General features: G+C 35.0%; 1 protein-coding gene across 46 annotated transcripts in view; it reads right to left on the bottom strand.

Annotated features, from left to right (window-relative positions):
- Window positions 1-26,653, bottom strand: part of Sox6 (SRY-box transcription factor 6) — a 612,624-nt gene that overhangs the window by 97,929 nt on the left and 488,042 nt on the right. For 40 of the 46 annotated variants that reach the window (XM_058576980.1, XM_058576987.1, XM_058576994.1 and 37 more), the window contains 2 exons: window positions 26,069-26,148; window positions 24,473-24,595 (listed from right to left, as the gene is read on the bottom strand). In XM_058576980.1, the coding sequence (XP_058432963.1) occupies window positions 24,473-24,595; window positions 26,069-26,148 (203 nt within the window). The remainder of the gene's footprint in view (window positions 1-24,472; window positions 24,596-26,068; window positions 26,149-26,653) is intronic. The other 6 variants (XM_058577003.1, XM_058577006.1, XM_058577008.1 and 3 more) reach the window with 1 other exon arrangement.

Genomic DNA, 26,653 nt, shown 5'->3' with positions numbered 1-26,653 from the left:
TAAGGCAGTGAAGGAAAATTCTGTTAACAAACGGAATGGATAGAGGGGGTTGAGTTGAAAAGGTGTTGGCTATATAGTAGTTGGCATCATAACCAATGCATCCTACTATCGAGTATTAGAGAGTCATGAAATCTTAAAAGAGATTTAAGGGTCCTTAAACATAATTTATGCCTTCACTTTACCTCAATCACTCAGATCAAAAGAAAGCACATTTTATTTTACTCAATCTTGAGTACTTTAGGGAACTTCAAGTTGTGAAAAATGCAGAATAATCTATTTTTTAAAAAGCTGACTTAATTCAGTGATCCCTCAGGTTGATTGAACAATACAGTTGTTTTTGAGAAAGAGAGTAATGTTAATAACTTCCTCTAAAGCTCTGACAATCATTTATTTTACATATTTTTCTAGTAAGTTGTACTTAAAAGAGGCAAGACCCCATGAACTCAGAGACTCCTCAGAGCCCTTTCTTTAAGTCTTGATTACTAGATATCTTAGAGGCAGAAAGAATTATAGCCACATTCCATGAACCTTACAGACCTAGGTTAACTGGGCAGTGGATATCATGTAAGATTTAGTAGAACGAGTCTTGAAATAAAAATCAGGATATGGAGTACAATGAAAAGAAAGGAGGCACTCATGAAAATTAAAATATCACATTCTATATAACAAAAACATTATTTGTTATAAATATCTTCAGATTGAAGAGTTTAGTTTTGGATAATGAAAATGCCATTGATTGACTAGGCATAAATTTATAAAACAATTTTACAGCTCACCTTCTAAGCTAACATTAATCAAGTATGTTCTGTATGCAAGGTTCTATGTTAGGGGTTGAGGAGGACTTAAAGTCTTGGACCAAGTATCAAGCCCTAAACATGTAAAATATAGATCCTTAAAACTTGATTTGCACTTTTCTTGTGGTCCTTACCAAATTTTTAAATTGTGTTTAGTTATGGTTGTGTATTTTATTATCCATTACACACTGTATCTACAATCTATTTTTTAATGCCTAGCACCAACAATGATGTCTTGCAAATAACAGATTCCCAATCAATATTTTCTGAATTAACATACTATATATAATCATTATATGTTAGGAAGGAGAGAGAATGTCTATAAATGAGGTAACAGAAGTGGTACATAATTATATATAATGAATAATTTTATGGTTTTGAGTTTAAAAAAGGGAAATAAATTCAATCCCAGTTAAATTATATTTTTTCACAAGAAATTATTCATTTGTAATGGTCTGATAAAATGTTTACTAGATAACCTCTGAGTAACTACTAGCTTCACTAACTTGTCTTAAAATTATCTACAAAGTTTAAAAAGTATACAAGTTACACTGTTAGAGCAGTACTAAGGAGTAGTACCAATTTTTCTTCTCAATCTAGTTACTAAGAAATTTAGTTTCTCTAGATGTAACTTCATCCTTTTTTGAGATAATTTTAAAATACTAGTTATTCTAACTAAACAGCTTAAGGCAGAAAATCCCTTTACAGACTGAAGATTCAGGAAGAAAAAAGATTGAACACTGATTATTTCATATGGGTTTACAAAAATGTCATTCCACATAGAATCCTCAGATCATAGATGATTGTCTTTATGATAATAATGAACATCCATTCATAAACATAGTTGAGGTTTAAGAAAAAAACATTATAGTAAAGCTTATAATGGGCTTAGCAAAAGTCTCATAAACATTTAAACTTTGGTGAAGACTTTTGTAAATATGGATTTTTCCATTTCAATTTTGAAAAATGCTCAGTGACTATTTGGGATACTGAATTGTTTCTTTACACCAGACATATAAATGATATGTAGTACACACAAGTAAAATTATGCCTAACTAAATATTTTTCACAATTATAAAATCGCTCATATTTTATGGGAATACTTTAAGAAATGCTTTTACTTTTTAGCCAAAAATGATCCACTTTTATTAGTAGTGTTTTAAAAAAGTAATTGGCCTTAAAATTTTTGGTAAGTGGAACGATGACATGCTTACCACATGGAACTGTAAGCCTTAACACATCATTTAAGTGAGACTGACTTCCTCATTCTACTGATGAGCTGAGATCTAGCAAGCAGAAGTAACTTTAGCTTTTCCGTTATCATGTAATTAGTCAGTATTGGAAGTAGAAGAAATTTCTAGCTCTTACTCCAACATTACCAGAATATAATGTAAAATATAAATGAACAAATGCTTGGGGCTCGGGTTGTGACTCAGAGGTAGAGTGCTCGCCTACCACGCGTGAGGCACTGGGTTTGATCCTCAACACCACATAAAAATAAAATAAAGATATTGTGTCTACCTATAACTAAAAAAATAAATGTTTCTTAAAAAGAAATGAACAAATGCTTAATCTTTGTATCTTTCAAGCACATTTCCAGCATTCATTAATTTTTTTATAGACAAATCTTTATTACATACTTAATAATTTAAACCCTGTCCTAAATACTAGAGTTACACCAACAAGCCACTTAGACTGGTGCTTGCTAACACAAGAAACTGATATTAAGTAAATGCTCAGATATACCTATGAAATTATGGTTATGGTAAGCACTGAGAAAGGAAAGCACATAATGTCAAGAGACCACCTAATGAAAGTATTTAATGTCATCTGGAGGATCAGAATTGTTTCTCGAAGGAAGTATCATATTCTGTAAGACCTATCCAGTGGAAAAAATCCTAGAAAGAAGAAATATCAAGTTTTGTGGTTCAGAGGTAGGAAAGAGACAAGTTTCTGAGGAACTTAAACAAGATCAGTGTGGCAGGGCTGCTAAGGGTTAGTAGAGTGGCAGGAGGAGAAGTTCGAGGGCATGGGCTTTGGGAGGCTTGCCTTAGTTCATTTGCACTGCTACAACACAATGCCATCAACGGAGTGGCTGAGAAACAACAAAAATTTATTTTTCACAGTTCTAAAGGCTGAGATGCCCAAGATCAAAGCATCACAAGATTCAGTGTCTGGTGAGGGACTGCTTCCTCATAGATGGCCATCTTCTCCCTCTGACCTCACATGGTAGAAGGGGCAAGGACTCTCTCTCTCTGGAGCTTCTTTTAATTAATGCCATCTGTGGAAACTCCAGATCCATGACTTAACCACCTCCTAAAGGTCTACCTTCTGTTACCATCACCTTGGGAATAAGGATTTCAACATGTAACTACAGCAAGGCCATATTAAAAATATCAGAATTTATTCCAAGAAGACAGGTATTTCCAAAGAATGATGAATGTAAAAGCAGAAAACACAGAATCTTTTCCATACTTTACCACTAATTCATCAGCCAACCTCTCTTAAATAAGTTGGATTAAATCTTATGAAGATCTCACAAATCCACAAATATATACCTCTAAAGATTCTAGTTTTATGTACTCAGTATAGTCTTAACAATAAGTATTTCTTGCATCTGGATCCTAATGACACGTTAATAACCAAGCCCACTTAGAGTCATATGATTTTTACTTAGATTCAACATAGAGCAGTAAGTTCCACTAATGAAACTCAGCCTTAAAGGGAAATTTTTGAGTATCTACCAGGACACACAATGGTCTATGTACTGTGCTTGAAAGCTATGTGATACCAGTTTGTATTTGGGAAGAGAAGCATACTTTGTCCCTAAACAGCCAAACTGTTGTCAAATTATAATGGTTGTCAAATTACAATGCACCTATGTTTATCATAATATAAAATATATCTTTATTCCTTTTATGATAAATCATGTAAGATCTTCAATAGAGAATGCCATGGAGAAAGGCTTCAAAGACCCTTTTATCTTTATAATTATATGGTTTTCACAAAACCATATAGCCAGTCCTCCAGCCAGCCAATCATCACCCCCATATTCATGAGATAATTTAACAAATACATGTTGAGTACTAACTCAGCTGGACACTGCTAGGTATTTTAATTTATTATTTTATTTAATCTTCATAATAGTTTTGTAAGATAGGAGTTATTATCCATTTAGAATCAGTCTCACTTTTAAGCCCATGTTCTTTCTGTTTTTATAATTAAATTATTTTAAATAAGCTATATAGTGAATCACAGTGAAGCCTATTTCCTGTTCCTAGCTACCAGACAAGGATCATTGTCCAAGGAGAAGCAAGATTCTGATGTGACTGCCATTCTGAGCTCTCAAATAGCAAACCATATTTCCAGATGTCTTACAGCTATTCTTTGGAAAATAGCACTTTATAATCCTCAAATGGAGAAAGAAAAGTTAATGGTACCACCAGTCATCTTGAAGGAGTAAAGGTCACTGTTTTGATCTGGACAACTCTCCTCAACAACCCATCTCTGAGCTATAGTAGAAGACACTTTAAAAAATCCTAGCTTAATAAACTGAAAGGGCAAAAAGAACTATGCAAAGTGTGGTTAGAAATAGAACTTGATAAAATATAAATTGAAAGGGGCTTTAAACTGGCACAGGTATGCTCCAATATATGGAAACCAACAGTAAAATGCAGACACAATTTTACATACCAAATTCTTTTTGTAGTTGAGTAGGTTCTCCTGCATTTTTTCATTGCAGTTAGCAAAGACATTTTAGTAGTGTGGAGTCTGACCCAGAGAAAAAGAGAATCAAATTCTCCCTCACAAAAAAAAAAAAAAAAAAAAAAAAAAAAAAAAAAAAAAAAAACGATCAAAGGGGGGAGAAGGCAGAAAGGGAAAAAAGAAAAATACTATACAACAAAAACAGATTCAATAGGAGCTACCCAAAGATTCCAACTCTTGCCTTCATACTGCCCCACCTTTGCTGTAATTCTAAACAACATCTGAGAACTTCAGGCCTAGCATCAGATACCCAGGTTAACAGACCCTGTTCTTTTATACCACACACATTGGCAATTCCTTTGCATACCAAGTGAGGCATGGTATAAAGCTGGACAGGTTTAGTAGTGAGAAGGTGGAGACAAAAACAGGAGTAATTCAGAAGTTTGATTTTGTGCTTCTTTAGCAAAGACAAGAAAGTGTGTCATTACAGACTGAAGGAGGGGTGGGGAAAGAGCTTAAAAATAATTATTTGTAAGAGTTTACAAATACCTTTACTTCTCATAAACCTTCAAAGTCAACAAAATGGAAATATAACTGTGGTTTTACAGAAAGATAGAACTAAAGTTCCTGTCCTTCAGCATAGAAAGAACTTGTTTATCTATGCCCCTAATTTATGAGACCAGAGGAAACCGTGTGTAGGGATAGGTGAGAGAAAGAATAGGGTGAAAAGGACCACTCCACTCCTTTATGCTGGGTTAATAGCCAAGTCAATGCCCTGTCCCTTCTATATGCTTTTCTACTGCATTTGTTTTTCCTTGTTAACTCTATCATCTTTTGAGTCTCAACACAAAAATCACTTTCTCCATGAAGTCTTGTCTAATACCTCCTCCTTTGTATTCCCACCATATCCCATCTTCTCTCCCCATTCAGTTGATAGAATTTCTTTTCTTTTTTTCATGTCTTTCTTCCCCACTATATTTTGAGCTTCTTACGAGAAAGACAGAGTTTCATTTATTTTTACATTTTCAGCATATAATAATACCTGCCATTTAGTAATAGTTCTGTTGACAGGGACCATAAAACCCCCTTCACTTCCATTTTTGCCTCTGTTTTCTTCAAATTGCTATAATATCTGCTTGTATCCTTTTCTTAGTTAACCTTTCTTCACACCCTTTCCAAAAAGATCCCCAATGATGCAAGCTACCTCTCTTTGTTTCTAATATCTTAAATCTCTGAGCATATGGGTTCAACATGTAATGTATTGATTTTTTTCTCATAAAGAAACACTAGGTAATTCAATGTTATCGGAAGAAAGAATTGTGAACGTTATCAAATCAATTTATTTGCTGTACAGATGATGAAATCTCAAGACTACAAAAGAAATGTTATTTGCATAAAATATTATCTGATATAATAAAATCCAGAACCCAGGTTGCCTATTTCCTCACCCACTGTTCATACAAACTTCACTGTTCACATCTCCTGGTGCACTGTTCTTTTAGTTAATACATTGAAAATAGAATTTATACATTCTGTCAGAGCTTTTATTTAAGACTATATGAGAGATATGTTTTTCTTCCATTTTCCTTGTGTTAAAAAGAGAAATGTATCCTAAATGTACTTGAAAAGTAATTCAAGGGCACCCAAAAGTGATTTATGTTGTAGAATTTAATTTTCATATTTGTCTTAAAATGTACATGTTTAAAAGTGCATCTATACTTATTAGGTTAAGGTAATTATAATCGTGTTAAGGTGTTTTTGGACTTTTTAAATTAAAGTTTATGCAAATACACATAAAGGGCTAAAAATTTGTCTCAGGTTAAAGCAAACTTGTTTTCATCCCCCTAAAGGTCTTTCCATAACAGCCAAAAGAAAAATGCAACACGCGTTGACTATAAGCTACTGAGAACCAGGACCTGTTTAATTCATTCCATTATTCCCTGCAGCTGGCTCAAGAATGTTAAGCAAAGGAAAATGAATTAAAAGAAGCGTTTCCCTGACTAGAGGTTCTTTTGCTTATTTTCTCAAACATTGGGCAGTTTGCTCCTTTGACTTGCTCATTGTGCTAACAGGGTAGAGAACGTTTTGGGGTGTGGTGGTGAGAAGCTGTAAAAAGGAAAAGGGAATCCCTACACTAATATGCTTTTTTTAAAAAAAAAAATCAGAAGCCATCAGGTAACACAAGTTCCAATCCTCTGCTACACACACACACAAAAAAAAAGGAGGAGGAGGAAGAGGAGAAAGGTTAACTAAGAGGAGGAAAGCAGCAGTTGGAATTCATTCTGATTGCACCAATTATATTGGAATGCATTCAGAAGAATATTTCCTTATGGAACACAGTTGTACAGCACAAGTAACTAAGATAAACAAAACGACCTCCAATAATTTTAAGAAACAATCTCTCTGCTTTTTCCAAGTATCTTCTCTTTCAGGGTGCTAAATAAAATATGTAAACATGCAATGCCTTGTTTACAGAAATAAAAGTTCAGTCATTGAAACAATTAGTAATTTAGTTCTTGAAGCAAGATATTCAAAGAGGTGATAATGAGGGCAGTTGGAAATAAGCATCAGGGGAAGGAAGCTGTTTTCCTTCTGTTTTCAAGAGCTGGGCAGGCAATGATGAAGAGATCCAGTTCTCTGAATGTGCTCCAAGTGGTACGGCTTGCATTTGTAATTCTCCTTTAACTCTCTAGTCACAAAGTCCCAGCTTGTCAGGTAAACCTCAAACAAGTCTATCTTGCCTCTACCAATAAGTTGTGAAAACTCATCAGTGAGTCTAGAATTTGTATTTGAAACCTCAGCATTACTTTTCACAAACTAAGAGTCATAAGAATGTCTTCAATATCACATGCACAGTCATATACTTAATAAATGAATATATCTTAATTTAACAATGTTTGAAAATATAGTTTCTTTTTAAACAGAAGGTACTACATTCATTCCTTTATCTAGTCCTTCGAAAGATTATTTACTGAGTGGTTACAATGGGCCAAGTACTATTTAGCTTTTGGAAAAACAATGATCAGTGATTTGGGGGGAAAGGGTAGGGAGAAGACAAAACAAATGAGAATATAGTTGTGTGATTTTATGGGTAATATGTACTATGAAATACAAAGTAATTGGATATGTGAGTCTAGGGGAGGGAAGTGGGCTTAAATATGGAGAAAGCAGGAAAACAGAGAGGACATCTGAATAGAGACCTAAATGAAATGAGGAAAGTAAGCCATGTTACTATCTGGGGATGGCACTCAGGCAGAGGAAAAGTATAGATGAAATTCCCATGGCAAAGGTATAATTGTGCTTGGAATATTCAAGAAAAAACAAGGAGGTCAGTATACCTTGGGCAAAGGGTATTATGTTGAGTGTCAGAAAGGTAGTAAGTGGGCCAAATCACGTAGGCCTTGTACACTATTAAATCGACTTTGGATTCCATTCTGAGTTTCTGGGTTTCTAGGAAACACCATTAAAACAACATGGCAGACCTGAAAATCCCTCAGCAATACCCACATGGGAATCTGGAGATATGCCAGGGCTGCCTTGCCTTGGCCCATGATGACTGCCAAGGAACCAGATGCTATTGCTTGAAAAATATTCTACAACTTCCCAGCTTCTATGCCCTTCGAATTCCATCCATAATAAAGCTTCCAAAACAACACAGAATGGAGACAAATATGGGCAACTATGCGATTTTAAAAAGCTTTTATTCAAGTTGTTAAAAATATATATTTGGGAAAACAAAGTTTCATGAAAGGAAAGTATAATATTTTCTAGGTGCTGCTATTTTACTTTAATCATTGGACAGAACAAATGATACTAGTTGGAAATGAATGTGTTTACTATATAAAAATGCTTTTACTGTTTTAAAACTGAACTTAATTTTAATTTCTTTGCAGATTTTGGAAGACTGAACATAAGAAATATGCTAATGAACACATTTATAGCTACGATGGCATGTATGGATATATTAAACATAAATTTCATATCAACACTAAAGTAAAATTTTTGTTTGTTATAAATATTGAAGGAAATAAAATATTTGAATTCACTTTTAACTGATCAGGTAAACTAGATAAGAAATAATACAAAATATCCTCCTCTTAATTTCCTCATAATTTCTTCTGTGTTATTTTAAACTCAAATAAATGTTTTACTCTGTCTCAGCGCCAACTCTACTAACTGTCACATTTTAAACAGCAAATTATTAGTATTGCCAATTGGAGAACTTCAGCATATTTTGCAGTATGTAAATATGCCATCTGTATCCTACAGTAATACCCATGGCTTACTCTCTAATTAGCAGAAAGGACTGATACCTTGTACATGGCAGCCATGCTAAAAATCATTCAAATCATGGGTAATAAGTATACAACAGGCTTTATTATAACTAGATATGATACTGAGACAAAACTTAAAATCCATCTTGAAAAACTCCTATAATAGATTAAACAGGTAATAGTTAATATAAATGACTGAAGAAGAAATGTAGGAAAATAAGGTCTTATAATAGAGATTGAGTGTGTGTACTCTTCATTCAAAACAACTCTTCATTAATTGTGTTTTCTTGAACAAGCTATTTAATCTCTTTGGACCTTAAATTTCTACATCTATAAAATGGGATAATAATAGAACCTCTCCAAAAGATTTCACCTGGAATAAAGAAGTACTTAAAACAGAGGCACGACGTGAAGCCTCAATACCTGTACACTCTTCCTACTCTTGCAGGCACATTCTCTTTAAGAGAAAGATCCAAAGATATTATTCATAAACAATAACTACTTACTGGAATTTTTATATAAATCAGCATAAAGCATATTAGGGATACAAAGATGAAGAAATATGCTGTCTTTCAGAACAGCAAGGATATGCTGTCCCACAGCAAGAATAGGAAGGAGAGAGGGAAAAACACAATAGAAAAGCACTGACAAAGTACTGCTGAAATGCCATCACTGGGAACAATTAATTTTGACTGAGGGCAGGTAGTTTGTATTTATTCATAGTGAAGCCCCAGAAAGAAGTCTATTGTTAACTTGAAGTTAAAAAGTAATCATGAGCTGAGCGTGGTGGCACACACCTGTAATCCCAGTGGCCCGTGAGGCTGAGGCAGGAGTTCAAAGCCAGCCTCAGCAAAAGCAATCCCCAGTAGCAAAAAAAAAAAAAGTTATCATGAACAGAATTGGCCACAAATCCCTGCATCACAGGAAGTGTTTGGATTGAGGGAGTTTCTGTTGTGCATTTTATAATGTCTCCACCTCCCAGCCCATTCCTTTGGGCTAGTACCCAAAGGCTGTGTGTCATGGCACTAAGATGTTCACACTAAAGACCAGTGTGGCTTTGAAATAGGCTTAAGATTTATAAAATGTACCACTTCTCTGGATAAAGGGAAACTACCCTTGGCTATTTAGGGGACAAGAACTTTTTTTTTGTTCTTGTTTTCACTGTTTATTGTTAGAGAAAAATCTTAAAGCATTCAAAATTCTAATTTGGGGGAGATTTTTCTGAATCTCAATATCTCCTCTAAGCATACCATGACATAGAAAACTCTCTTTACGTAATGTAAAATCACAGCTTTAGTTTGTTAAGAGGACATAATTCCAAGTGGACCATGGAATATTTATGTCTCTATGCAGTGCTTTGAAGGAATAATCTTATGTTTTTGTGCCTGCCATGGGTCAGAGGTTCAAATCAGCACTTCTTTCTGTCACTCCTTATATGTTTTATGATAATTTATAGCTCAGCAAGATGAATCATAAAACAAAAGTGTCTATTTTATTTCAGCAACTAATTCTAGTTAATCAAAGATTTCCAGCCCAACAAACCAGCATGAAACTCTGCACAGAAAATATGAGAAGAACAAAGCATTTTGTCAAATAACACATCTCATGATGTAAACACATATGTCTCCTAAAGGAAATTTTATCGTTTCCACATTATCGGCACACAAAAGGAGCATTCTTGTTGCAGACCTGGTGCGACTGTGGAGTCATCGTCATTGGAAACAAGAGCCTGATTAGGTTCCCACACAGATATGAATAGACTTTCCTTTTTTAGGGAAATAGCTGCTTTTATTCTTTTTTAAAACAGACTGGTAATTGTCACCCTAAAAACACTGAATTGTACTCGGGCAACATTTGTTTCTGCTCCTTTTTTCCCATCTTTTTAGAATCAGCCAATAACATTACTGTCCCTTCTGGTCGGTCCTCTTCTGGAAAGTCTGAGTTAATCCACAGCTGTGTGAATGTGAAAAAGGTACACAGCAGGCTAAGTCTGTTGGGTCTCTTGTCTGCTAATAAAGTGCACAGTCTGCAGGACAGATGTTAAGAGGATCTGTTAAATAAGTCAGTGGCAGAGATCCTGACCTCTGCCAAGGAACATTTTATTATTCCAGAAAGGGGCATAATTATAAGGCATTAACAATTAGAAGAACCATAGCTTTTCTTTATAGATTTTTTTTACTTCTCATTTCATCATGTGGTTGAAATATAGTATCGAGGCTCATTCACTGAGAAGCAGTGTGCTAAATATGATGGGTTTAATACAAACTGCAGATTACGGGATTTCCCAAAATCCCAGGAAATGGTTGGACCTTGGCTTTGCTTCAATCTTAGACAGTTTTGTTTATTCAGCTAGTATCATTACACTATTTGTACAGTCTCACTTGCCACAGGGTACCATTGTACTAAAGGGACTATCAATCTTACCAAACATAGTTCCCTAACTATTAAATGGAGTGTAATGAAAAATGTAAACTAGAGATCAAATTAATAGAGGAATATCACACCATAAAGTTGTTCACTATACCTTATACCACTTTACCATTTATGGTGTCAGTAAAATCACGTCTACCATGTGTACTGCAAATTCCCTAGTGAGGTGTAAACAGTGCCCTGCCATGTGACCCCATGCTCACCTTTCAAATCTCACCTACTATTGCTCCTGTACACTTAGCCTGTGCCAACTGGTGCCAAATGTGCCATGATGTTTATTGCTGCTATACCTATGGGAGACTGTTCTTTTTGTCTGGAGAGCTTGTCTGTATTTCTGGCATTCTGCATCCTTGTCCCTAAACATAGTGAAGTTATATTCTCCAGGTTCAATTTTACCATCACCTCGTCCATGAAGTTTGCCAGTGCTCCCCAGCCCAGCTAAACACTGCCTCCTTCCAAGCCATTTTTCACTCTGGGGACATATCTATTTTAATAATTATCACATTGCTTACTAGATTGTGAACACTCTTGAGGGCAGGGGTCAAGTTTTATAGATTTTAGTGTGCTCAAAATAGAAGAGTGCTTATTACATAGTAGACATTTAATAAACATTGGAGAATTAATGTATGGGTGAACTGATTAAATAATTACTCCTTTATCGTGTTAATATGTTTATATTTCAGCCTTGTCACTATTACTAACACAGTAACCAGGTATTTTGGTTTTTAAATGAATCCTCTTCATTAGATTGGTGCATTCAATTGCATCAAGAAATGTATCTCTATTAAAACCTACCTCCCATCTACTCCCACCTAGAATAGATGGGAGCATAAGATACCATCCTCTTGGCCATCTGTTTAAGTTCAGTTCAATTTAGCCAAAATTTATAAACAAAAAGCAATCCAATTTAGTTCTTTACACTATTGCCTCACAATTCTATATACCTAGAAGTTTATTGATCTTTCTGGGCCTTAGTCTCTTCAACTATAAAATCAAAAGATTCACACAGCTCCTGACAGTGTGCAAAACACTTTTCACTAGCATTTTCTACATATTGTCACAACTGCCCTATGAGGGGTATTATTCCTAAATCAATTTAATGGAATCTGGACATCAAGAATATCAATTTGTCTGAGCCCATGGAACCAAGGGTAGAGTTAGGACTTGACTATCAAGGCTTCTGCAGACTTTCTATCTCTGGAAGTCCATGGAATTTTATAATCTCATCATCTATTTCTAAGACTTTTCTTTCAATACTATAACATTTTTTCTTGACCAGTGGAAAGTCTAATATAAACCACTCTAATTGCCAACTGGCTGTCACTTTCTGCTAAAGAACACTGTACTATGCCTGTGTTTTTTGAAAAGACGTAATCATCATACGCAGACATTAGGAAAAAAGTATTTCAAATCAGGCATGGTGGTATATACCTGTCATCCCTGCAGCTCAGAAGGCTCAGGCAGGAGGATCACAAGTTCAAAGTCAGTTTCAGCAATTTAGCAAGGCCCTAAGCAATTTAATTTAAGATTTAAAATATGTGTTAAATCAGTGAATGAATACAAGCATAAGGATAATGAGAGAAATTATATTTATTGAGCATCTACTATGTGGCAGACATTATAGTTTTGCATTATCTCACCTAATCCTCTTCAGGACTCTATGGGTATCCCCACTTGACAATTGAGGATACTGAGGTTCAGAGAAAATTAGCCCATGGTCACTAGTTCTTTTAAATGTAGAGGTTGTTTTGATCCAAGAAACACTGCTTTCTTAAAACCTCCAAGCCATTCACTAATGTGTAGATAGAAAATATGTTGAGAGCAAGCCAGCTGCTACACAAAGGGTAGCATGTTGTTTCAATAAATGGTTACATATCATGACCTTATGATACACAGTCATCTTTCTGTTTCACAGTGAGGAGGTTTGTCAGTATTTGGTGACTGTGTTTCGTAATCAGGAATTGTAGGCAAAACTAGGAGCATATGGTTGGATGTAAGTGAATGCTAGATGACTTTCTGTTCTGCAACTAAGAAATCCTTCTTTCTTAAAATGATTGATAAATGAATGGATAAGTGAAGCATTTCCTTCCAAATAAGTCACATCTAGGCCTCTCCCCTATCTCAATAAAGCATCTTTCTCTTGCTCTCATGATCTTGCTCTCTACTGTGCTACGTCTGAGTCAATGATATAACTATACATTGTGCAGGGACTGCCCCTGTGGATGTAGAACAAATGCTTCCTTAGCCTTGAGGAACAAATTCTTGGCAGGTGAACAGTGGCACTACCAATTGGGGTGTCTTTTCTGTGTGGCGTGAGCTAAGAAGCTGCGAACTCTGGCCAGCAAGGCCAGTGTGAAGGCATATCATCTCTTTCAGTGACAGTTAGTGTTTCTCCTTTATTTTAAAATTTACTTTTATTTATTTGCTTTTCTTTTCAAGCAGACTGAGAGATGATCCACTGGGAATGTGATGCTGAACCACTTTTTCTATAGAGTTTTTAAACTGGGCCTCTGAGAAGGAGTTTGATACAATTCAATGACTGAAGTAATACCTTTATCCATTTGAGCATTAAATGGCCCGTTAAAATACAGCTTAGTTAAGGGGAATTTCAGAAAACAGTACTTTCTAATTTTTTTTTTTTAAATTTCTCTCCCAACTGACTAGAGCAGAGCTTGGAAAACGCAGCTCAATCACTTTCACAGCCTCTCAGGTCAGCATCTCCCCAGTGTTAATTAAATATAACCCCCTTAGAATACCAGAGGTTAAGTGAGAGCAGCACAGTGTTTTTCTCCAATATATTACCCTGAACACAAATGGCCATAATCTGTCCATAAGAAGGCTTCTTTGAGCACAGAGGTCTCACTAATGAAAAATTACAAGAGGCAAAGCAACATAATGTGACAACTGTTCATCACAAAATACATTTTAAACTACCCACTATCCATTGTGCTTAAATAACACTTATCATAAAGGAAATTGGCGTAACAGATGGTTTCAGCTTTGGGTAACAAAGTGACCAGTTTTCAATGTGATAAAGTGAAACACTAAAAGCCAGTCAGATTATAATTCAGTCAGTTTCTTACTTAAAAGTCTTGTTTTCCCTCAAGTTAGGGAAACCTTCCCCAGCATCTACATGTATTAGTATATTATCACATTTTAGCAGATGCTATTCTTTTATGTAGCACAACTTGACCAAACTCTAACACTGGACACTTGCTGCAGAAGTACTTCTCTATTAGTCATTTTAAATTAGAAAAGTCTCTTCCAGCTGCTGGGTTTATGGTTCTAAAAAGTTTCATACACTGTCCAAAGCTATTTGTAAATTAAATCATTTAAAATAAGGCTCTTTAATGCTCTATAATTAGTCTTGTCTCTCTGAACATGATTTTACTGTAAATACTCCTTCCTGACTCTCCCATTGTCCCAAGATTCCTGAGAAGAAAGCAGCCAAGCGATAATTCAACATTATTGCTGCTTCAGTGCACTAATCGCTTAAAGAGCAGCAAAGAGTCTGTGCTCTCTGCCCCACAGCTCCCATAGCCTCCTGGCCTGAGGCAGACATCCCGACCCAGCAATGTCCAGATGTCAAGAGGAATACCCAGCTCCTGATGCAGCAGGCGCTCCATTCCAGTATGGCCGAACATCTGCTTCCTCTGCTGGCATGCAACCTGCTGAACACGCTCAGAGGGCTGCACAGGCTAGGGATGGCCAAGGACACGATCCCCAGCTACTCCAGGACACTCATCAAAACTTTGAAATTGTAAGACAGCCCCAGAAACTCTCTAAAGAATAGTGCTCCTGCGTTCAGTGAAAGCATTCTTGGCATTTTTTCTCAAAGGAAAGTTACAGAATAAGACAGTTTTTGTCATAGCACTTCTTTCCCTTTTAAAATTCTATTAGGCCTGAAGTTTCTTCTAGACAGCTGGAAATTTGAAAAATATATAAACTCTTTGGGATCCTAAGAAGGCTGTGTTGACTTTGAAATCTTTCCCTTTTGTAATTTAATTAAATTACCTTTACTTCACTTAAATATCACCATAAAAGAGGAATACGTTATGCAAGAAATCTTCTAAATGACTTGTGCTTCCCATATTAATAGTCAGCAGAATTTAAAGCAAAGGACTCTGGCTGAGAAATAAAATTTAAAATACATTTAAACCATCTACTACAGTCCTATTTTGTTTACTAGATAAGTAATCTGGTTCAAGTCACTTAACTCATCTGAGCTTCAATTTCTTCCCTGAAAACATGAGGATAATATTAAAACAACTTATTATAAATGCTAAATATAAGTTGCTTTTTAAACTATAAAATAGGTATTACATACATATGCATATGTATACACATGTGTATACACATTTAATACTCACTACTCATATCTAGTTTTGTTTTTTTTTTGTTTTGGAAAGAAATTCAAGTTTCCTTTGCAATATCTAATTTACACCTCAAGTATAGGTTCTGATTCCATTCATCCTGTGGCATCTCAAGAAATAGCATCCTCTAAAAACTAATGAACAGCTCCCAGGTCTTCACCAAATTTCATGTTTACTTCACTCTGAAGGATAGACCTGTAAAGATCAGAAATAATATTCCCTTATCAAAACCCAAGGATTTGGGTGTGGGGGGGTGAAGCCTGGACTTGAGCCCCACCCTGTTTTAGTCAGAGGTCACTGGCTAGAATAAAAATGTTAGTTTTGAAGACTAAAGTAAAGCAAAAAACTGAGGAGAACAATCAAACAGATCTTAATTTTTAAAAATCTTCTCATAGAAATTCAGGTGGATAGGTAGGTAGGTAGTAGGTGAAGATACTTCTGTTAAGATATATGAGATTTGCAATTCCAATTTTTTATTGTATATTCCTTTCCCTGTTTTCTCTTTGCCCCAGTAGAACATAAACTCTGTGAGTGCAGAGGCTTTGTTTTATTGGGTATTGACTAATGCATCTCAGGTTTTAGCAGCACCTACTTGGCCTCTACTCACCAAGTACCAGTTGTAATCCTCTTCAACCCCCTTTAATCAAAACAATAAGAAGTGTCACCAGACATTGTCAAACAAACCCTTGGAGGGGAAAATTGCCCCCAGTTGAGAATCACTGTCTAGAATTGGACCTAGTACATAACAGGCACTAAATAAGTATCTGTTGAATAACTAAATGATTAAATTTATTATTGTTGGATTTGCTTATAAACTTTTTTTAAAAAAAGATTTTGTTTTTAGAATAGTTTTAGTTTTACTGCAAAACTAAGAAAGTCTAGCAATTTTCCATATGCCCCCTGTCCCATACATGTATAATCTCTCTCATTATCAACTTCCCCCATTGCAGTGGTATATTTGTCTCAATTGATGAACCTATATTTACATATCATAAGCTACCAAAGTCCAAAGTGTACATCAACATTACTCTTGATGTTGCACATTCTATGCATTTGGACAGATGTATCTCAATATGCATCTACCATTTTAGTCTCATATAGAGAATACGAGAATCCTCTGTGCTCTGCCTAATCATCCCACTCCCCACCTCCAACCCCCTGGCTACCTGAATTGTTGTTGTCTCCATAGTTTTTTTTTTCTTTTCTAGAATGTCATAGAGTTGCAATTATATAGTATTATATAGAAATTTTCAAATTTCCTGAGCATAGTCACTCAAAACCTCTCTCTCTCTCTCTCTCTCTCTCTCTCTCTCTCTGTTGTAGATGAACACAATACCTTTGTTTATTTATTTTTATGTGGTGCTAAGGATTGAACCTAGTGCCTCACATATGCAAGGCAAGCGCTCTGCCACTGAGCCACAATCACAGGCCCTCAACACCTCTCTTTTAAATATAGATTTAAAACAACTTTGAAACAACTTTTATGATACAGTGTTATTATTTTAACAGTCACATCCAAAGATAATGATTGTGTTTTCAAGTAAAGATTTCAGAAGTATGCTTCATTCTTTAATTTTTAAGTGAATAGATGAGTTTGAGTGAAAACTTTTTAAAATATATATTTTTAGTTGTCAATGAATCTTTTATTTTTATTTATTAATTTGTTTATGTGTGTTGCTGAGGATTGAACCCAGGGCCTCACACACGCCAGGCAAGTGCTCCACCACTGAGCCACAACTCTAGCCCTAAGTGAAAACTTTTTGTATTTCCCCCCAAATTAAATTTCTAGGTGAAAAGCAACTGTGTTTTAAACTTGCTTCAAACTGTAGACTTTGCACTTTGTAGGTTTTGAGACAGTCAGACACATGGATATATATTAAGTAATAACTTCTTCAGAAACATATATCATTTATTTATTTCTGTTTTAGTTCTTACTGCTCAAGATCAATAGCTCTAAGGAAATCACTGATGAGGTACCAAGGATCATGGTCTTGGCTAATTTATATGTTACAAAATGAAAAGTTGGTTATGGATATTATAGTGGTGTTATAAGAGAAACACTCAATGATGAATGAATTCTTAATGCAAGTTACTGAATATTAAGAATTCTAGTTTAAATCTTTGTTCACCAAATAACCATGAGGGTGGAGGCACTGGGATATTTACTTGGTTCTACTTGGCTTCCAAGTAGAACTATTAGTCTATTAAATGGAAATGAATCTACTTAGCTAAATTTGAATTAAATTATTATTTTTTTTTTTTTTTTGTTTTTGTTTTTGTTTTTTTTTTTTTTTTTGTTTTTTTTTTTTTTTTAATTTTTTATTGTGGGTTGTTCAAAACATTACAAATTTCTTGACATATCATATTCCACACTTTGATTCTAGTGGGTTATGAACTCCCACCTTCACCCCATACACAGATTGCAGATTCACATCAGTTACACATCCATTGATTTACAAATTGCCATACTAGTGTCTGTTGTGCTCCGCTGCCTTTCCCATCATCCTGAATTAAATTATTATCAATATAAAGAAATTTGTTTATAAAACTGAAAAAAATGTTTAATTAAATCTTTTTTGATGCAAAATAACTACTGTTATCATTGATTATAAAAGAATAAAGAAGGGATTATATGATGATGTTTTTATCTACATAGCATTCAGTTCAGAGTACAATAGATGTTTAATGTTTACTTATATTTAACTGAGAAAATAATTCTTTATTTGTAGCCTGCAAGCTTCGAATATATGTAATAGAATATAGTTATTTTCCTAATCCTTATCATGAGAATAGTTAACCATCAGGTGCTAGTGCCCGTGGTCAGAAGTTTTATACTGCATCTGAAACATATCTGTGAGGGAAACCTCCTAACTATAGCTGTTCAATCCCTTTTAATTAAAATATTATTTCAATTTTTTTTGTCTTGCTCAGTCTATTCTGTTACCTGAAAGGTCAAAATATTTTTCTGAATCTTCTTCTGATATAATTTTCCTAAATGTTAAACATTCTGACTTACTCTATCATTGGAAACTGGAAAAAAGGCATTTTTTAAAAACTAGAATGATTTGCTTTCAGGCTTTCTAATATATCCAAAATCATATCATTTCTCTGAATCCCAAGGTAGCTCATTGCAACACATACACATGCAGATATGGTACATATACTTTGAAAAAGATAATAAAAATACTTTTAAAGTCATTTGGTAAAAGAAACAGAAATATCTGCTTTTATTCAAGGAAACATTATATCTTAGAAGTAATCTATTTAAATACAGTATAAATGCCATCTTTTTCCTAAATATTTTTGATACATGGTTGGTTGAATCCACAGATGTGGAACCCACAAATAATGGAAGGCTGACCATATTTACCTACAAGGAGCTGCTCGTTGAATGGATTGATTAATGGGTTGGAGCTAAATGACTGCTGATAGAAATCTTACATTAAGTAAGTCAGAAGACTGCATGGGTGTTGTCATTCAAGAGTCCAAGGCTCCCACTGAACAATCTCTTGTGAGTATAGCTGAATATCCCACCAATCAAAAAATTAAACACAGTGAATAACAGAAGTTATGTGAGGAGAGTCAATTTTTAGGTATTACCTTAAAGCTAACTGAAAACCAAATTTCCAAAAGAAGATCTAATTTACCCAATGTTTTAACTTGAGGGTAAGTACAGGCTTCTTCTGCTTCACTGACTGTTAACAAGTCCAATTTCCCAAGAACTAGGAGTTGTCTTCATATTTTGCATCCTTCTGTAATCTGTCTGCCTCTATTTCCTTAGCCTCCATCAAGATTCACTAGGAAGCTGCAATTTTTCTTAAGAAACCTATATAGAAATTAAAAGTTGTTTACATGAAATAATGCCTCCTACAGAGCACTTTATAGTTTTTTTTTTAAGTTTTCAAAGAAGCTTGAATGCCAGGTGAACACAAAGATGAAATTCATTCATTTAACCAAACACTGTATTGCTTGCAATATTGGGGTTCTCAAAATGAAAGAGACAAATCCCTGAGTTTCATGACTTACACTGTAATGTATCAGACTTGCCTCTCATTGTAAAAGGTAATAAGATTAAAAAAGAAGGCATTTTGAAAATGTGCCAGGCAATATAGTAGGAAAGCACTAGTGGAAACTCCAGTGCAAGGTTCTGAATCCACAAGTGGAACTGATTCACTTAGCTCACAGCTCATTTAATCCTAGGTGTAATGATTCTCTCAAGTTCTACCACACTTCTAAAAGTAAAGAAAAGAGTCAGAGGGGGTGAATGCAGGCTGATTAAGGAAAAAAGCAAGCTTCCCCTCAAAGTACAGCCCCACGGTTGGTATCCTCAAAACAAGCTTTGAATCAGTGCATTCCTCCTTCTCCATTGGGTAGCCAGTAATAGGTTACTCTAATCAACTCTTTATTCAACCCTCTTCTCTATTAGAAATCACAACCTCCCAAACCTCCTAGTAAAGCTAACTCCCATTCCTCCACAGCACTAGGCAAGTTTACAATTGCAATTGAGAAGACATGGTACAAGCCAGAGCAGAGCATCTAAATACAATATCATAAAAATTTAGGCTGGAACTGAAATAGAAATAGAGCATTCCCTATGCTGATGGGCACTTCTTCATTTTCTATTTGTAGCATAAAAATTGACAATACAATTTAAATAAAATATGTGCTTGTATTTGCTTTTGCAAGAACTTGAATTGTTCTCCATCTCTGCAAACTTGGTAAGAGTTTGTTTCATTTAAGAATAACATAAATTATGGTTCATAGGTTTTCTTAAGGTTCTAGTTATACTATTCTCAATCTCCCCTAAACCATAGAGAAGGTCCATCAAATAAAAGTGAAAATATACTTATATTGATATTTTTGAATTTCCATATACAATTCCTTCATTTGGGCAACTACCTGTACTATCATTATAAGAACTAGTATGTTAAAATATGTTCCAACTAAAGCTTGGTGGGCTTTGAATGCTCAATAAAAATCATTCTCTGGAGCTAATGAAGACAGAAACTCTGCCTGTAACAATATTAAGTTTGTTTTCTCTGGTGATTCAGAGAAGTGAGCAATCTGTCAGTAATACACTGAGTGAAATTACTTGTCTTGGAGGAATAACTGCTGACAGTCACTTTATCTCAGAGCTGACCCAAACATCTCCCTGCTGACAAACAAATTACTATGTCTAACTTTGAAAAGGTAACTAGCTTGTTTTAATTTTGATTGGTCTTTCAGAATCTCCTATACAAATACTCAGACTCATCCTTCATTGTATTTTTTAAAAGGGAAACAAAAAGTGTTTTGGAGGGATAGATTCAACTTAATAAATAAGGGGAAAAAACTACAGGAAAAAAAAATCTTATCATTTGGAGCTAAGAAAAAGACCTGCTATGCTTCTTTCCAAGGCTGTTATATGGATGAGTCTGGTAAGTGTGTCGACCCAACATTAAGACTGGCAGTGCCGCCAGTGACTGGCTGGGTGAGTGAACACGTTACCCAGACAGTATTGTAGAAATTAATTTTCTTCAATAAAGTGATTTTTAAGGCTCATATATTTCACAATCTAAACATATGTCACTGTTTCATAAACAAAATAAATGGATTAAAATAATACATTACCAATATGCTGACATGTGGAGATATTTTAATTAGAAATTCTTAAGCTGTGTGATATTTAACTGCTGTATTTGCTAAAGAGAAGCATGCATCATTTAATAGGAAGGCATGAGACAGGTGTATCACTGCATATGGCACCAGATTGTGTTTGATATAAGCTACGAGACAACATTACTCCAATTAAAAATAAAACAAAACAAAATTAAGGAACTATCATATTGAAAGTAGCCACATAATATGAATCAATACACTTAAACTACCTTTTTATTAAAAAAAAAAAGTCATTCGGAGCTTGTTTCCTGATAATTTTTTTTTCATAACCAATCTAACATCACAGCTATTTAAAGGCCATATTTACATGACTGCCTCATTATACTGGTCCCGGTTTCTTAACATTCTTTTTGACTTACTTAAGGACCAATGCTAACATAGCTGAGGAAAGCAAATGGCAACTGGTCCTGAAATTTATACGGGTGAGACAATTGGAATAAGTAGCAATATAATATATTGTTTACTGTAGCAAGTGCCCTCTGTTCTCTAAAGGTCAAAAGCATTGTAACCTTAGAGTTACAGTTTCTGATTGTTCCCAGGGTTAAATACATTATCAAAATTAATGGTTCAAGCCCCTCAACCTTCAGATATATGAGTATTCACGACTCCATCTGCTGAACTGTTCAACTAAAAATAGCATTCTTTGGCCTTCTCTCCCCTCATATTGTGCCCCTGAGGCAGAAAAAACCATGCCTTAGATCAGCACAATTGTGTAAAAAATGGTCCTTCCTGTTTCTTCATGATTTAAAGAAAGACAGACTGGAGTATGTTAATGAAAGAAGGGTCTTTACATTTTTATATTTTTCTACCTGATACAAAATTTCAGGCTTCTAGGGTATAACTGTACATGCTCAGATTTATCCAGGCTCATTAATATTAGAAATGACAACCCTTAAAGGACAAATTAACTGTAACATTAGACAGAGAAGACCAATTCTGAGCTAAGCAATATGGTTTTTTTCCTGAAGAATCTCTTTGTATAAGTAAAACCAGTCAACATAATTGTAATACTTCCTTATTATCAAGTTTATCATGATCATTATTGTTGACAGAGCTGACATTGTATCTTGTCAAAGGAGGGGAGAAAACCTTAGCTAGCAAAGAAAGAAGAGTTTTGTTGTTGTTTTTGTTTTGTTTTGTTTTTTAAGAGAGAGAGAGAGAGAATGATTTTTTTTTTTTTGTAGATGGACACAACACAATGCCTTTATTTTTATGTGGTGCTGAGAATCGAACCCAGGTCCCACGTGCAGTAGGCAAGCGCTTTACCACTGAGCCACAATCCCAGCCAAAAAGAATAGCAATAAAGCAACATATTATAAAATTTCCTACTACCTTTGCTCTTTGTCTAGCAGCATAGATATAGGCATCTACTGTGTAGATGTACTATTAAACATGCCACACTCTATCAGGAAGCTGGGGAAACCTGACTTTCAAACAAGGTCAATCTTTTCCTACTAATGTACCATACAAATAAACAGATCAAAGGTTTCCTGACATGCAGGAAAAAGGTGCAGAAAATGGAGGCAAGAGAACAGAGCAAAAATAAACAAAAACCCAGGAAACTCTCAACCCAGCCAAATATAAACTGCAAAGTTAAGAAGGCTCTTGCATTCATGGGCTCCCTATTTAGCGTAATGAAAGTAACAAGACATGTGGCATCTGCTGTACTCATACATTGGCATTGCTATGGTACTGTGCAGCCTGGCACTCACATGTATAACATCATGATTTCCAGAAACCCAACAGAAGCCAGATTTGACACATCAGGGGTCAGTGATAGCAGGGGTGGGGGGAAAACCAATAAAGCGAAAAAAATAGGGAAAAGAAGAGATTAGGTAGTTTTGAGTTTGAGCCAAGGCCACCTGCTTTCACAATCTTCAGAGCACTTAAAAGCTCCTCACACTGACTGTCCTGATTGGATAAGGTTGCAAACTGTCATCACACAGAAGAGCTAGTGCCTAATATCCAGTTATCTTCCTTTGTCTCTTCTAGTTATAGTAGATTCTCAAAATGCTCTGAAATATGGCACCCTTTCTACAGCCAGGAGAAAGCCTTAGAAAAGGAATGTCTTCTGGCTGAGTAGAAGACAGCAGATACTCTGTCAGTACATGTCTAGTCATGTCTGAGTGGAAACCCCCTATCTCCCTCTCATATCAAAGTGAAAGGGAAAAGGGAGGCAGGCAACAAGCTCTGGGACTCTTCCTTAGGCGACTTCTAAGGTGCCCTTTGATCTTGTTCTCTTCCTTCTAAGGAGTGATCACTCCTTATGATTTTCCAAAAAGATAGATACAAAGCAACAGAAAAGAAAATGTCAAAGGATTATTTTCTTTTGGGGAGTGGGGGTTAAGTTTCCCATCCTAGGTTGGAAGGTAAAATTTGGTATTAAATCGCACCCAGAAAATGAAAGTGTACTTCAAGTCTAGGGTAACCTGTTTCCATTTTTTTTTTTTTTTGGTAGTCAACAGATAGCTGGCAACCTTCCAACATCTGATAGTCCTAAAGAAGAACTCCAATGATACAGGAGAGGAATTTAGTATGAAATTAGAGCAAGGAAGACTAGATCTCTATAGCAGAAAAGGACTTAGCCGACAAAAACAACAGAAGCTTTACCAGAAGGTTAAATATGAAAGAACATTGCATAAGTTTATGGGGCAAAACACTACCAGACAGGCCCAGATACCCAACTTCATCTTGAAAAAACATTTGTTAAAAAACCTAAATCAGGAAAAGCTAGAAATCCTGGACAAGAATTCTAACTCAATGAATATAATGAATATTTTATAGTCTGGTTAAATCACTTGACCTCTCTGAACCTCAGCTATTTCATCTATACAAGCAGAATTATATTTTATCAGGTTGACAGGGTTATTAAGTGATCAAATGGAATTAAAAAAATGTTTAAGTATTTCTTAAACACTGTATAACACCATACTAAAGAAAAAGTAAAAAAGTGAGGGGAGAAAAAGGATGATTTTGAAGACACTCATAATGTGAAGAATTTGCCTGAATATACATAGCAATAAACAACCTAATTCAAGAGCATTGGTTTGGGTTTTGCCTTTTTCTCTGAAAGAAAATCAACAAGAGAAAAGCCTCTTTAGAAATGAAGAAAAGTGAAAGACTAGGGTTTAGTGTTTACCACTAAAACTCTGAGGGTTTGCCACTTTTTAAAAAGCCTAGAATATGACTAAACAATCCAGTCCCCCACCCAATGAAGCACCAAGGGAAGCATTCATACCTCAATCTGTTTGTGGTTGTAAGAGTGGCCACCACCATGTTCAAAGGTGTCCAAATTCCTGCCAAAACGGTCACTTAGGCCCTTTAGCCTTGGGTTAATTTGTGGGTGGGAGACATGACCCTTCTGTTTAGTAGCATATTCAGAAAAAAACAAAACAAAACAAAAGACAAAACATACTGTCAGAACTCATGAAACAACACATATTTCTAAATCTAGGGTATTGACGATCAAAGAATGAAAAGTAGAAGGTTTAAGACCCAGCCTCTCTGTGGTTTACAGGAACTTGGTTATATGATCAAACTGTAGTACTTGTTTTTTATTCCTGCCTCTAAATCAAGAAGATACTCCATAGCACAGGTCTAAGAAAAGGAAAAATAGATTAGAATTACCACTAGAGAGGATTCTTTTTAGATTTTTACCAGCTGCTATAGGTTCTAGTACTAGTGTAGAAGATGAATTTGCAAAAAAAGGTGGGGTTACTGTTCTGTTAGGCAAAATGTCTGGTTCTGCTAGGCAGCCCATAATGGGGAATACCTTTATGCTTCCTGGATGAGGCTTATGAAAAAACTTTTCAAGTATTGAAAAAATTATTTCTTTGCAGGCCCAATTGACAATAGTCAAAGTAATTTTTTTCTTCCTTTTCTTGTGGTATGATAGCAGCACAGATTTTATCTTCAAGCTATATAGGGATTAGCAACATAAAAATAAAAATTCCTGGTCAGATGGTGTTCCCTAGAACTAAATAAGAATCACGGTAAGTTTTATAAATAAAAACTGTCCTTAAGGAACTTTCAACTGTATGGAAACTTAAGTTACTGTCATTTTTCTAAATATTCAAATACCAAATATTGACTTTTATTTTAATGATCTTATTATTTTTATTAATTAAAATATTCATCCATATTCAAGTCAATTTCCCATTCAAATAATAGAACTAAAACAGTATAAAGGATACCTAGTCCTATTCCAGATTCTACTCTTTACCATAAATAAGATAACGTACAAATAAATGTTCTCTTAGCTTCTAAGATACACTTTCTCCCCAAGTTTGGCTTTACATATAAAGAACACTAATGGAGAACTTGATCAGACACCATGCCTAGACTTTTTGACCCTCAAAAGATAAGGATATATATATTTGCAAGCAATGTGTTTACATTTTACCAAATAATTATCAATTTGGGAATAACAACTCCTTATTCTATGAGCCACAAGAATTAAAATATCCAACACTATTCTGTTTTGATGCTTCTGTGTAAAAGCTAATATAGATATAATAAAGACACAGATGAAAAGTCAATAAGAAAAAAACCCCTAACATATCCAATAAGTACTAGCCATAAAATTATAAAACTATGAACTCATATGACAGAGAATACATAGTACTAAGTCATAACATCATTTTTCCTTTAAAAATAGTGAAACTGGTGATTTTCTTTTATTTGAAGTATGATAAGTACATAAGGTGTTAATTCTTCTGGGCTATGCTTAAAAAATTATTTAACATTCAGGCCATTATTTAGCATACAGCTGGTTAGCAGTTTTCCACTAACATACTGGCTCATATCCCACTTTTTTTTTTTTTCTGGCACTTACCTGGAGCTGTAAAGGGCTGAGTCCAGAAGCAGCAGCAGCTGCCATTGTTGATGGAATGAACTGTACGGGGTAGTTATCACCTGTCGGAAAGAACAATGCATACAGGTTTAGACAATGCATAGGGAATAGCAGCAGACAAGTACAAACATGGTCCTTGGATTGCCTGAGCTCTACAACATCGCTCTAAGCCCAAACATCTGCAGAAACAAAAGGCTTAGTTGGGCACAGACTTGCAGTGCTGCCTTGGAACTTTTTGTTAACAGATAGCTGGTAGGCAAACTGGCAAAACATGAATGTGATGTTAAAAAAATTTAATGTGCAATTCAAGCATGTTCTCTCCATTACAAATCTTGTAATACATCATTTTTTTTAAGAGTAAAAAAAATATCTTAAAGCCAGGCTGACACTTAGTACACTGTGAAACCACTGAAGCTTTTCTATTAGAACAACAAAAAGTTTTGGCTTGGTAGGCAACACAGAGAATTAGAGTCCAAAAACCACTATCAGTTATTGACTGGCCATAATTCTCAACTTTATTTTATAAAAAAAAAAGAAAATATTTTTAAAATATAACCTCTTGAATAT

The sequence above is a fragment of the Marmota monax genome, unplaced genomic scaffold (assembly GCF_021218885.2).
Source record: "Marmota monax isolate L192 unplaced genomic scaffold, Marmota_monax_Labrador192_F-V1.1 WCK01_AAM20220418_F8-fsc00061, whole genome shotgun sequence".
NCBI classification, from domain to species: Eukaryota; Metazoa; Chordata; class Mammalia; order Rodentia; family Sciuridae; genus Marmota; species Marmota monax.
The sequence above is the reverse complement of the archived record's forward strand: the minus strand, read 5'-3'. Positions and strand labels throughout refer to the sequence as shown.